General features: G+C 39.7%; 1 protein-coding gene and 3 pseudogenes across 3 annotated transcripts; all 4 read right to left on the bottom strand.

Annotated features, from left to right (window-relative positions):
• Positions 1-3: 3 nt before the first annotated feature.
• Positions 4-14222, bottom strand: rtf1 (RTF1 homolog, Paf1/RNA polymerase II complex component). 3 transcript variants are annotated; one of them, XM_087779460.1, is made up of 19 exons: positions 14068-14222; positions 9767-9877; positions 9528-9672; positions 8222-8423; positions 8013-8130; positions 7839-7950; positions 7632-7770; positions 7388-7565; positions 5266-5348; positions 5115-5202; positions 4941-5048; positions 4798-4875; positions 4585-4706; positions 3255-3312; positions 3096-3173; positions 2906-3010; positions 805-916; positions 609-743; positions 4-497 (listed from the first exon to the last, which is right to left on the bottom strand). In XM_087779460.1, the coding sequence occupies exons 1-18, from the start codon at positions 14149-14151 to the stop codon at positions 637-639; spliced, it is 2028 nt and encodes a 675-aa protein (XP_087635586.1). In that variant the 5' UTR covers positions 14152-14222; the 3' UTR covers positions 4-497; positions 609-636. The 3 variants fall into 3 exon arrangements, with proteins under 3 accessions (XP_087635586.1, XP_087635585.1, XP_087635587.1); XM_087779459.1 differs by having other exon boundaries at positions 4-743; XM_087779461.1 differs by lacking the exon at positions 14068-14222 and adding an exon at positions 12271-12373 and having other exon boundaries at positions 4-743.
• LOC148060107 (small nucleolar RNA SNORD53/SNORD92) lies at positions 1804-1878 on the bottom strand (annotated as a pseudogene).
• Positions 3932-4006, bottom strand: LOC148060106 (small nucleolar RNA SNORD53/SNORD92; annotated as a pseudogene).
• On the bottom strand, positions 6058-6132 carry LOC148060105 (small nucleolar RNA SNORD53/SNORD92; annotated as a pseudogene).
• Positions 14223-14263: the final 41 nt, after the last annotated feature.

Genomic DNA, 14263 nt, shown 5'->3' with positions numbered 1-14263 from the left:
GCGTCTAAGAAACAGTTTTTATTTCTGATCTCACTCAAAAATGCATATTTACATGGCATGCCACATAGATACAGAAACTGACTATAAACAATTGATAACACATCGCTCCGCCTCTGGAAGTGACAGGCCAAAGAAATGAGAACAGAAATAAAGCAACACTTTTTTTTCCCCCCCAGTCATAGAAAACATTTCATCTTTAATCAGGTGATAAAAAGTGAGACGCCGGTCGACGCACCAAACATTCAACTCAAGCTTGTAGACTTGATCCGTAGGAGTGGCTTCAGGGGTCGGGGCTGGAGGTCGTCTCGACCTTCGGGAGCACGCGAGAACACTTAGGGCCAAAGAGTGTCGACAGCAGTTTGTTTGTCCTTGTGGCCCCTCAGTGTCGTCGTAGTGTCTGTGCCCCTCGAGGGGCGACGTTCAATACATTTAAAAGACTGGAGCTCGAGTGGGACGACGGAACCAAAGAACAAAAACATGGACTTCCGAGAGAGATCCTTGAGAAAAATGTTGCACAATATTTATTTCCTCTTAGTATGGATAAAAAGTCTGTTGGACATTCGCTCGCGCACACACACGGACACGCGCTCTCGCACTCGGTTCCTCACCCATCCACTCTCTGAACCAGAGACCACCTCAGATCAGGCCCCTTCTCTTCTTGTAGTCCTCCAGGTTGAGAGACCTGCGGGGGGCGCCGTCCTTCACTGGAAGTGCATTGGAGCTCACGGAGAGAGACTTGGCCTCTGTGGACGAGACGGGACGCTTCATTTCAGGATCCACGGGTTCGAACACGACGAGGCTCACCTGCGTTGGGAACCTGGAGGTCGATCTTCACGTCGAAGTCGTGGACTTTGAACAAGTCTTCTGAGAGGTCAGTGCCCGGCTTAGAACCGTCTTTATCTTTGTCTGCGAGTCCCTGTGATGGACACGTACGAGAGACAAGATGTGAGACTGGAAGGGGTGAAGAAAGTATCGATAAACTTAAATATCACAATATTAATTTTCATGATACCTTAATAATATTCCTCATCACTGTATTGTATCATATTATCGTAGCTGTTTATGGTCAATAAAGCATTAATAAAATAATAATACAATATGTTTTTTAGTTTTTCATTATCATCCAAATATTTACACTGTTAATTTTGTTTCTAATAAACTTCTGGCCACTAGTTGGCGGCAGTTGCTGCTAAAGTATGAATGAAATCCTGTGAGATCATGGCGATGACTGAAGACGAGAGGATACAGTGACTCCAGCAGCTTTTAAAGCTGATGTTTGGACATATTTTGGTTTGAAAACAAATGAAAGTAGTTACGACTTCGTCAAGAGTCATGTGGTCTGTAAATACTACAACACCAGAGTCAAGTACTGGACAATACTACACATATATACTTGTTACTATACTATCACAACACCAGAGTCAAGTACTGGACAATACTACACATATATACTTGTAACTACACTATCACAACACCAGAGTCAAGTACTGGACAATACTACACATATATACTTGTTACTACACTATCACAACACCAGAGTCAAGTACTGGACAATACTACACATATATACTTGTAACTACACTATCACAACACCAGAGTCAAGTACTGGACAATACTACACATATATACTTGTTACTACTCTATCACAACACCAGAGTCAAGTACTGGACAATACTACACATATATATACTTGTTACTACACTATCACAACACCAGAGTCAAGTACTGGACAATACTACACAGACGCCTTCCATACGGTGAATGAATGACAGGTGTAAACAGTCAAATGGTTCTAGAACTCTTCTGGTCAGACAGCCAAGAGTGACATCACAGGACTTCAGTCAAGAATGCGAAACCTTTGGAACATCATCATCCCAGAACCAATCGTGAGTTTATCATCACATGAAACCAGATACACATATACTTGTTACTACACTATAACAACACCAGAGTCAAGTACTGGACAATACTACACATATATCCTTGTTATTACACTATCACAACAACAGAGTCAAGTACTGGACAATACTACACATATATCCTTGTTACTACACTATCACAACAACAGAGTCAAGTACTGGACAATACTACACATATATCCTTGTTACTACACTATCACAACAACAGAGTCAAGTACTGGACAATACTACACATATATACTTGTTACTACACTATCACAACACCATAGTCAAGTACTGGACAATACTACACATATATCCTTGTTACTACACTATCACAACACCAGAGTCAAGTACTGGACAATACTACACATATATACTTGTTACTACACTATCACAACACCAGAGTCAAGTACTGGACAATACTATACATATATCCTTGTTACTACACTATCACAACAACAGAGTCAAGTACTGGACAATACTATACATATATCCTTGTTACTACACTATCACAACACCAGAGTCAAGTACTGGACAATACTACACATATATCCTTGTTACTACACTATCACAACACCAGAGTCAAGTACTGGACAATACTATACATATATCCTTGTTACTACACTATCACAACACCAGAGTCAAGTACTGGACAATACTACACATATATACTTGTTACTACACTATCACAACACCAGAGTCAAGTACTGGACAATACTACACATATATACTTGTTACTACACTATCACAACACCAGAGTCAAGTACTGGACAATACTACACATATATACTTGTTACTACACTATCACAACCCCAGAGTCAAGTACTGGACAATACTACACATATATACTTGTTACTACACTATCACAACACCAGAGTCAAGTACTGGACAATACTACACAAATATCCTTGTAACTTAAGTTCTATCTATGGTATCGTTGACTCTGTAACATGATACGTTTCTAGTCTCTACAACATATAACCTCTGACATAATTTTTACTCACCAGTTTGTTTTTCCCGGTCGCGTGAGGATCGGCGATCCCTGAACCGGAGCCGTACTTCTGGTTCAGATGAGCGAGAATAGCTGCGTGTACTGACGGGTCTCTGGCCTGGATACACAAGTACAACAGTTGAGTCGGTTTGTAACATGTCATTTATTAATGTTTGTAACGTGAGATTATTCTTTGAACTCACATTAGACACCATTGTTGGTTTGCACTGTCTCCTGGTGAACGGGTCCATTTGCTGGTTTTTGGCGTTCTGTCCCTCAGCCTGAAATTATTGATCGTTTTTTGTGTTGTTTTTTTTTGTCATCCCAGTATTTGTTTTACAAGAACTTGCACCAATACTTACCACTAGAGCTTTTTCAGATTCAACAATATTCCAGCTTCTGTTCCTCTGGTTAATGTAGCTGATCGGATCAAAGACACAACATCGTAAATAAACATAGATCTGGAGGTTTTTTAATCTGATCTAATGAAAGTACATCCGTCGCTTCAGAATAATCAATCAATTCAAAATGTTGTAACTGATTGTAATTGAAATGTTGACATTTTTAAATAATTTCATTCAATCATTTCTATATTAAAAGGTCTTCATTCATTATTTTTCTACCGCTTTATCCCTTAAGGGGGTCGCAGGGGAGACTGGAGTCTATCCCAGTATCATAGGGCGAGAGGCAGGGGACACCCTGGACAGGACGCCAGTCTGTCTCAGGACACAAAAAGACAGACAACCATTCACACACACACTCATACCTACGGACAATTTCCCACAAGTTCTCAATCAACCTCTGTGTGTTTTTGGACTGTGGGAGGAAACCTCAAACACAGAGTTTGATATTCTAACTCAAAAATACATTTTCTGAGTAAATGCGTAGCCTTTTCAATTCAATACAAGATGGTGGTATAACAGCGCCAGCAGGCAGTACTGTTGCTTTGGAATCAGACGTGATGATTGGGGAGCAACAGACGCCTTCCATACGGTGAATGAATGACAGGTGTAAACAGTCAAATGGTTCTAGAACTCTTCTGGTCAGACAGCCAAGAGTGACATCACAGGACTTCAGTCAAGAATGCGAAACCTTTGGAACATCATCATCCCAGAACCAATCGTGAGTTTATCATCACATGAACCAGAAACCCCTTAAAATGCATTCATGTTATTTTTAATGCACAAACGCATGTCATTTACGTCCTACATTTTCTAATATGTATTCATGTGTTTTCTTCTACAGTATTTAAAGCACCAGAAAATCTATTCAAAGACAGATTAAACAGTTGGAGCGACACATCAGAGCTTCTACGTCGTCACATGATCTTCTGTGCGTCGCATGATTGGCTGAAATTTTCGATCTACTAGCTCGGTGCTCTGTTGGTTTTGTCTGGTGACTCTATTATACCAACATTTATATATTGAATTTAAAACATAAAGTAAAACTTATTTATTATAGATTTTTGAATCGGAATATCAAGCTATGTGTTTTAAAAAATAATTAAAATATATATTTAAACTTTTAAATTCATTCCAATACAGAAATTATTGAATTCAACTATTCAACAAAATTATTCAGAGCCTAAAATCAATTGTAAAGTTTCAACATTTGAGATGTTAAATCCAACCACTCAATACTCAGATGTCACTGATAATATACTTCATAATAATAAAGGAGTGGAAGTCAGACCTGATGGCGGAGATGCTCTTGGTCCTCTGTCGGTCCAGGGCCTCGGCTCTCTCCTCCAGCTCGTTCAACTCGTCCTGGATGTTCTTGGCCTTGTCGCCGTCGCCGCTCTCCTCCGCCATGGCCTGTTGTAGAAGAAACCAAAGACTCAGACACTTCCTGACGGCGAGCATTGAAACCTCAACTTATCCAATGTGGCTACGAGTCTTATCTCACCTTATCTTTCAGCAACTGGGTTTTCTTCATGGCGTAGTTTGACGGTGCTTTCCGGAACCGGTCCTTCTCTTTGACGATCTGACACAAAACGAGAAGTTCAGTCGTGCACGTCCGTGCGACGCCGTCGGTTCGGTCGGACGCACGTCTTCGATGTCTTTGTCGTTGAACTTCCAGTTCATGGCCTCTTTGATGGACTGCTCCTTCTTGGTGATCTCGTCCAGCGTCGGCACCTGCATCGCAGCGACCACCATCTGCACGGAACCACGCTCGCGCTCAAGGACGGCTCTGGGAGAAAAACTGACGGCGAAGCCACTCACCGCCTCTTTCCACTTCATGAACTCGTGTTCTGTGAAGTCCTGATTCGATACGAACTCAAGTCGAAAGACTCGCGTGTCGCCGCCGTGCCTGTGACGCAAGACGTTCACTTTTATCAACACGTATCATCGACAAACTGTCAACCAAACTCACCTTAACTGAAGTCCTTTGTTTGTCCGTGTTGTTCCCAGTTGATAAACCTTCATGGTTTCAACCACGTCTATAATCTCAGCCACCTTTCAAGAGCAAACAACGTTCGGTATCACACAATAAACTGTTGCCGTTACATGGTAATTACAATATTAGCAGGACCTGAAGCAGGTCCACGTTTACTAGCAAAAGGATTTTCACTTATTTTTCGAATGGTTTAATAATGAAGTTGCATTTGCCATTCCCTTCAAAGTTTTTTCCGGCCACTAGATGGCAGCAGTTGTAAACGTCTCAGCAGCTAAAGTATGAATGAAATCCTGTGAGATTCTGACGATGACTGAGGACAAGAGGATACAGTGACTCCAGCAGCTTATAAAACTGATTGGTTTTGGTCAAATTTTGGTTTGAAAACAAATGAAAGTAGTTACGACTTCGTCAAGAGTCATGTGGTCTGTAAATACTACAACACCAGAGTCAAGTACTGGACAATACTACACATATATACTTGTTACTACACTATCACAACACCAGAGTCAAGTACTGGACAATACTACACATATATACTTGTTACTACACTATCACAACACCAGAGTCAAGTACTGGACAATACTACATATATATACTTGTTACTACACTATCACAACACCAGAGTCAAGTACTGGACAATACTACACATATATCCTTGTTACTACACTATCACAACAACAGAGTCAAGTACTGGACAATACTACACAGACGCCTTCCATACGGTGAATGAATGACAGGTGTAAACAGTCAAATGGTTCTAGAACTCTTCTGGTCAGACAGCCAAGAGTGACATCACAGGACTTCAGTCAAGAATGCGAAACCTTTGGAACATCATCATCCCAGAACCAATCGTGAGTTTATCATCACATGAACCAGAAACACATATACTTGTTACTACACTATCACAACACCAGAGTCAAGTACTGGACAATACTACACATATATACTTGTTACTACACTATCACAACACCAGAGTCAAGTACTGGACAATACTACACATATATACTTGTTACTACACTATCACAACACCAGAGTCAAGTACTGGACAATACTACACATATATACTTGTTACTACACTATCACAACACCAGAGTCAAGTACTGGACAATACTACACATATATACTTGTTACTACACTATCACAACACCAGATTCAAGTACTGGACAATACTACAAATGTATACTTGTTACTACACCATCACAACACCAGAGTTAAGTACTGGACAATACTACAAATATATACTTGTTACTACACTATCACAACACCAGAGTTAAGAACTGGACAATACTACAAATATATACTTGTTACTACACTATCACAACACCAGAGTTAAGTACTGGACAATACTACAAATATATACTTGTTACTACACTATCACAACACCAGAGTAAAGTTCTGAAGTACAACCTTTGAAAATATAAACAAAAACACTTCAATAGATCTAAACAAGTGCCATCAGAAAATTAATGGTTGAATATAACATTTCAAATGTTGAAACATTGAATTTTCTTATGGAAAGATGCAGATCTTTTTTTTATACATTAAAGTCAATAGTTTCTGTATGAAAAAATGAAATGAAATAAATAAATCATATAAATTAAAATGTTGAACTTTTAATATATAATTGATATATTTTTATATTATTTAAATAATTGAATTTGAGAATTCGAAACATTTTGTCACACCAAGATTTTAATACTGAGTTTAAATGGCTGATATTCTAACACACTTATACGCTAACTCTACTGATATACTAACTCTACTGATATACTAACTCTACTGATATACTAACTATACTGATATACTAACTCTACTGATATACTAACTCTACTGATATACTAACTAGACTGATATACTAACTAGACTGATATACTAACTATACTGATATACTAACTATACTGATATACTAACTATACTGATATACTAACTATACTGATATACTAACTAGACTGATATACTAACTATACTGATATACTAACTATACTGATATACTAACTATACTGATATACTAACTATACTGATATACTAACTATACTCCTCCACAGAACATTCTTTGACCAGTAAAATAAAACCACAAACGATTACAGTCGTTTCTTACTCTGTAAACAGGTTTGCTGCTGCTGTTCCCGATGCCTATCCTGACGAAGCAGCCGGTCACCGTTTTGGTGAAGAAGGGCATGTGGCACCAACGCTCCAGCTTGTGTCTGGACAGTCGGATCCTGTTGAGCTCGTCCGGGAGTGAGACCGGCTGGGACTTTGGGGGACTGTCCTCCTTCCTGCGACGAAAACCACTTGTTAACGCGTCAGCCTCGATCAGGAGCGAGAACATCAAAGATTCATACTCGTCGTCGTCGTAGGAGGAGGACGAGCGTGAACTCCGGTCGCTTTTCACGGAGGACTTGTCGTCTTCCTCCTCCTCCTCCTCGTCGTCGGAGTAGACTTCGCTGGTCTTCAGCGGCTGACGTTTGGCCAGCAGCTCGGCTGAACGACGGAGAGAGAACCAGGTGAGAACCCCTGAGGTGCACAGAACAAAAGGCTTCAGTACAAACCTGTCCTGTTTTTCTTCTTCTCGCGCTCGGCCTTCAGCTCCTCCATCGCTTGGGACTTCTTGTCGGGTTTCTCTGCTCGCTTGGAACGTCTCTCCTTGTTGTGCGACATCACCTGGAGCGAAGGACGCCAAGGTTAAGAAGATCAATCCATCACCAAAGAAGCACATCACCCACCACTTGAGGGTCTTGTATTTGAGATAGCTTCTTCTTTTCTTGTTCCTCCTCATGTTTCTTTTTCTTTTCCTCCTTCTCTTTCTTCTTTGCCGTTTTAAGCTTCTTCTTTATTTCAAACCTGTTAAAATGTGTCACAACAAAGAAAGTGAGTAACTATGATAGAAGTATCAAAGATGTTCTCCATCATTATAAAGATGAAATCTTCTCACCGTCTCTTAAGAACCTCTCGCTTCTCAATTCTGTTGAACAGCTCCTGCTCTCTCTCCTTCTCGGTCATCTGCTCCAGTCGAGCTCGGTCTTCAGCGTCGCCCATCAGGTCGTCGTCGTATCCGTCCCTGAAAACATCGTCCTCCGAAGAGTCCGAGTCGGAGCTGGAGGACGAGCTGTTGCTCTCGGAGTCCGACACTTCACCTGAACCAGAGACAAAGGACCTCGGGTCAGTTTGACAAAAACACACTGGAGAAGTTAAACCTCATTTTCAAAATTATTGATATATATATATATACATTTTATTTTTTTGCATAACCTCAGACCTGTAACTTCTTGACGTTTCATTTTGCGCAAATGTTTTTATTATTATGAATGTTTTTTTTTTAATTGTTTGAATGTTGAAATAAAGGTTATTTTTGCATCACCACATGACTCTTGACGAAGTCATAACTGCTTTTTTCATTCGTTTTCGAATTTGAGTCGACTGTATCCTCTCGTCCTCAGTCATCATTCTTCCTTTAGCCGTGGAGGACGTAATGACTGCTGCCATCTAGAGGTGGTAGATCTAGAGAGTTTAATTGTAACCAAAAAAAATGCACACAACGTGAATATTTGCATGTTGATTGTAAATAAGTGATGTTATTTTTTGTGTTCGACAAACATTAAATCATTAAATCAACTTTGGTTTAAAAGCAAAAATATGATTTAAACCCCAAAAGGAAAAAAATAAATAGATACAGTATTTTTGAATATCAATAGTATTGTGGAAATTATCATGCACTGTCATTAGTGAGCAGAGAAGCAGATGAAGCACGAATGCTCCTACCCAGGTGCAAAACAAATAGACTCAGGGGACTCATTCATCCCTCGGGCTATTAAATTGTACAATTGTGAGTTTGGGGGCAGGAGTGGAGTGAAAGTATCTGGATGTTCTGTTCTATGTTAGTCTTTGTATCCTTTGTCTTTGTTGTTTTTCTTTGATCTATGTTCTTTATCTTTATCTTTAGACTTAGATTGTGTCATCTTGTTCTTCCTCTTTATGTTCTTCTTCTTATTTTATTTTTTATGTATTATTTTTTAATGTTTATGAAAAATTGCTGGCTATTGGTAAAAAAACAATTTCCCGAAGGAGACCTCCTGAGGGATCAATAAAGTTTTACATTACCTTACCTTATGACACATCGCCATATCAATATTTTGTAACAATCCTTAATCAATATTTTCAGTATCAGTACAGGAGTTGACCATCTCAGCATCAACCCTAGTACATGCACAGCACAAGATCTTGAGAACATCCGTCCTTACCTTCCTCCGGAGCAGAACTCTCTCCTGAGCTGTCTCCATCTGAGCTGCCAGACGCTTTGTTCACCTTCTTCTTGGTGGTGCTCTTCTTCTCAGACCCCTTCCCTGGCTTTAGTTTCCTTTTGCCTTTGGTGCCGCCCACTGTCCACTTTTACAGAGGAAAAGCAAACGTTGATCAGTGGTTAAAAAACAAGATGAGTGAGTGAGAGAGTGAGAAACAGTGAATTCCATAAGAGCCAAACCTCATCATCGCTGTCAGAAGTCTCAGAGTCTGTGGAGGCAGCAGGTTTGCTAACTGGCTCGTCCAGCTCACCAGAGTCCACCCTCTTCCTCTTCGCTAAAGACAACAGCTCCTGAATAGAGGCAACACCGGAGTCAATGCTGAACAACAACAACAACATAAAAGGCATTTAGATTAAAGTCACATTTGAACACTTTGAACAAGAAAGATCAACAATCCACTTCTGTATCGTTGCAACATTACTAATGAATCCTCTTTAATGCAGGTGATAACTGGGCAAGATTTGATGTTCAGAGTAGATGAAGATAAAACATGGTACAAATCTTGAGTTTCTCTACAGTAGCTTTGGTGAAGTTTCTCTCCAAACTGTTTTCTTATAGACAAATATACGTACCAAATCATTTCCAGTACAAAAGATCATTTGCTGTTACAAGTGACAAATGAAGCTGATGTTCACTGCATTTGACACTTTCTTCAGAATAATCCACACATTATCAAGTATTTTATTATCATTTCGGTCGGTGCCGCTAAGGAGCCGACGATCGATACCCAGTCCTGTGCTGTGTCTCAAATCACACACTTCTCTTAGTGCACTGGAGGTTAGTAGGCATCAGGATAGTGTACGTACTAACTAGTAACTAATGCTGTGTCTCAAATCGCATACTAGCGTACTAAAAGTTAGTATTTTTAGTGCGTTAGTGCGTCTCAATTCTTAGTATGCCAATTTAGTGCGTCATGCACACTAAATTGGCATACTAACACGAAAACTGAGCATGGTTCGATGGACACTATCCACACTAAACAGCCGCCATCTTAGTGACGTTTTAAACAGAAGTTACGTCATATATAAATGCATATATATTCATATACTTCCAGGTATATTTTCAGCAGCAGTAGGAGGATAAACACGTCTTCGCTGCTGATACCAGCTTAAATATCTCGCGAATATTTAGATTCTCATATTTTTTCTTTATTTCTTTTTCCAAACTTGCAAAACGTGCTGCCAGCAGGTGGCAATAGCGTTCAAACAGCTGGTTGAAACATCGTTAAATAGTAGTAGAAGAAGAAGCTGTCATGTGATTTCCGGTTAGTGTGTAGCTTCAGTGTTTGATTTGAGACATACTATCTGTGGAGAATTTGCGTACTAGTTAGTACGTACACTAAACTGATGCATACTAACTTCTAGCATACTAAGAGTAGTATGCGATTTGAGACACAGCATAATTCTCCACAGATAGTATGTCTCAAATCAAACTCTGCTGCTACACACTAACAGGAAATGACTCGACAGCTTCTTCTTCTACTACTATTTAAGGATGATTTCAAGCAGCTGTAGGAACACTAGCGACACCTGCTGGCAGCACGTTTTGTTTCAAGAAATATGAGAAATCAAATTTTGTTGATTTCAGCAGCAAAGACGTGTCATCCTCCTACTCCTGCTGAAAATATAGCTGTAAGTATATGAAAAAAATAAATAAATATATATAATGACGTAACTTCCGTTAACGTCACCAAGATGGAGCCGTTCAGGTTAAAACGTGTCCATCGATCCATACCCAGTTTTGTGGGCGTTTTAGTACAATTTATTGTGTATGGATCACTACATTTCACATACTAAGAATTGAGCGTACTTAGGCACTAAAATACTAAGTTAAAGTACACAGGTGTGCGATTTGAGATACAGCTCTGGTTTCATGTAGCTCAATATTGTTATGAGTCAATGATTCTTTTTCAACTGAACTAATACGTTTCCATATTTATTTTGTTCCAACGACTTCAGATCACGGTTGGGTTGCTTGCAGCTGCACTAAGAAAACCACAAAACATATGCGTGCGACTCAAGAAAACGTATCAAAAATAAAACACATTTTACACCTCGAGTTATTTGACGTTTTGTCAACCGGACTAATATATGACCAGGTCTCCCTGCTGAGAGCGCCGTCTCAAGCACCGGTGCTGTCTGACCCACAAGTGTCACCTTACAGCAGCAACGCATACTAAAAATATAGCGCATACATGTGTGGATCATGAAAAGTCATCGCTTCCTATTGCTCCTATCTTGTATTATATAGACCCGGTTCATTTATATAACGGTACTTAAATAATCCAGACAGCAACACCAAAGACCAGGATTAATCCTCTGGCCACACTTTTGAAAGTGATATAGTTAAGAAGATTTATTTTGTGTCCAAGATAGTAATCATCTTAGTCACAGCAAGATAATAACATCAATTATTCATTTTACTCGTATTTTTTCAAAGCACAGATCATGTTTACATGTTGATGTCAACAAAGGCAGTGAATTTAAAGCAACATGTACATGTTGTTTGGAACTCCTGTGAATGGCCGCGATGTTTTCTGGCAACGTTAGTAAGTTAGTAATTAACACCACCACAAAACATGGAACTTATTTAGGAAACTAAAGTAGAAATCTACATCAGAGAAATATCTGCCAGAAGCCGCCGAAGAGTCAATAACAAGCTCATCATCAGCCGCTGAACTCACCATGATGTCCAGCATTAACCAGCACAACGGTAAAACATTTCTTTCTATTCGCCGAATATTCCGATTGTGTTGAATGCAGTCGCGCACGGACGCGCCGCTCTGTCCTTCTGCCAGCTCAAGTTTGACAACAGCCCAGGAATAGTTCCTGCTCTTGTGACGTCACAAAGAAGATAAGGTTCTCAAGCTAAATCAAGTGCGACGCCCGCCAGTGGTTCAGTTTGGTGGACACGGATCGGATTCACACGCGGCAGTCGGTCTACATTAGTGGTCAAGAGGGGTTTGTATTGTGTCGTGTATTTTATGCGACACATGCCGCTCGAAAATCTGTAAAAATATTAAAATCAAAGATGCCAAACAAATAACAGTAAAATCACTTCCCGCCGCTCCTCACTATGGAGTCTCACGCAGTAATACTGCAAAACCACACTGTATTATTTGTACATTTTAACCCTGTGTACTAAAATAAACAATTATGCATGAATACAATTGTTCTACTTGTCATATCTTTACACAACTGCTTATAAAAGCTCGTGAGTCGTCGCTGTCAAAGTCTCAAAACTTTATTGACCTTACAGTCTACCTTGTGAGTAGATGGTCACATGACCAAAACACACACTGCTTCACACAGCAGTCACTCACAGGCATGTTCATGTTGTAACAAACCAAAAGAAAACAACAGTTATTGATTTATCTGAATGTTTATGATTCGATTACCGTTTACAGATTGACACCCATAATTTGTAGTTTTGTCCAGTACTTAAGGTAAGATAAGGTAAAACTTTATTGATCAATTTTTTATAAAAAATAAATAAAATAAAATAAGAACAATTGTGTCATCTTGTTCTTTCTCTTTATGTTCTTGTTCTTGTATTTTTCATTGCTGTATTTTCTGTGGCTATTGGAAAAAAACTATTTCCCAAAGGAGACCTCCTGAGGGATCAATAAAGTTTTACCTTACCTTACCTTACAAGAACATAAAGAGAAAGAACAAGATGATACAATCTAAGTCTAAAGATAAAGACAAAGAACATAGATCAAAGAAAAATAACAAAGACAAAGGATACAAAGACTAACATAGAACAGAACATCTAGATACTTCACTTGACTCGTGTTGTGATAGTGTAGTAAAAATATATCTGTAATATTGTCGGTCGAAGTCGTAACTGTTTTCATTTGTTTTCAAACCAAAATATGTCCAAACATGAGCTTTAAAAGCTGCTGGACTCACTGTATCCTCTTGTCCTCAGTCATGGCTGGGATCTCACTGGATTTCTGTCTTAATTTCTCCAGAGGGATTAATAAAGTATATTATCTCTTCTAATTAAGCTGTAATGACTGCTGCCATCTAACGGCCGGAAGTTAAATTGCAACACAACGATGAACAAAAGCTGTGAATATTTACATGTTAATTGTAATATTATCAATATGTAAATATTGTCAACGTTTACAAATGTAACTGTAAACCATAAAAGAACTATGATAAAAAACACAATATCGCGTTATATTGTTTCGATATTTTCACACACCCCTAGTGGCGAATGGCGCGAAAACTGGCAACACAACACAACCGAGGAGAAAATACAACAACAACGTTACACTAGTCGTGGGTCGACGTGCACGACACATGCTGGTGTACACAACACGCGTGACACGTTCACCAGAAAAACGAGTGAATACTCGGCACCATTGTGCGGAGAGGCTTGTAAACATGATGGCCGTCTATCTTAGCTCGCTTAGCATCACATCTCACCGTTGGCAGGTGAGGCGCAACAACACGCGGCGGACACACGGACTCACCTGGTCCAGGTTGTCGTCGCTCGCACTGTCTTCGGAGTCGGAGTCGATCACGACTCGACCTTTCCGCTTCTTCACACTGACCATGATTAGCTGCAGAGCTAACCTGCTATGTGTCGTCTGTGTGTTTGAGGCTAGCGTTAGCTAGACTGGCTCCAGAAGACTCGACTGCGCCTGCGCTGTTCTCTTTTTGTTTTTT

This window comes from Callionymus lyra, chromosome 18 (assembly GCF_982586985.1).
Source record: "Callionymus lyra chromosome 18, fCalLyr1.hap1.1, whole genome shotgun sequence".
Classification (NCBI taxonomy): Eukaryota; Metazoa; Chordata; class Actinopteri; order Syngnathiformes; family Callionymidae; genus Callionymus; species Callionymus lyra.
Note: the sequence above shows the minus strand (reverse complement) of the source record. Positions and strands in the feature narration are given on the sequence as shown.

Excerpts from the sequence above, each read along its gene's own strand:
- rtf1 (XM_087779459.1), bottom strand. The coding sequence starts at position 14,151 with ATGGTCAGTGTGAAGAAGCGGAAAGGTCGAGTCGTGATCGACTCCGAC. Across the intron at positions 4,876-4,940 it reads ACGACAAAGACATCGAAGAC|ATCGTCAAAGAGAAGGACCG; the intron begins GTGCGTCCGACC and ends GTTTTGTGTCAG. Across the intron at positions 3,174-3,254 it reads AATCTGAAAAAGCTCTAGTG|GCTGAGGGACAGAACGCCAA; the intron begins GTAAGTATTGGT and ends CAATAATTTCAG.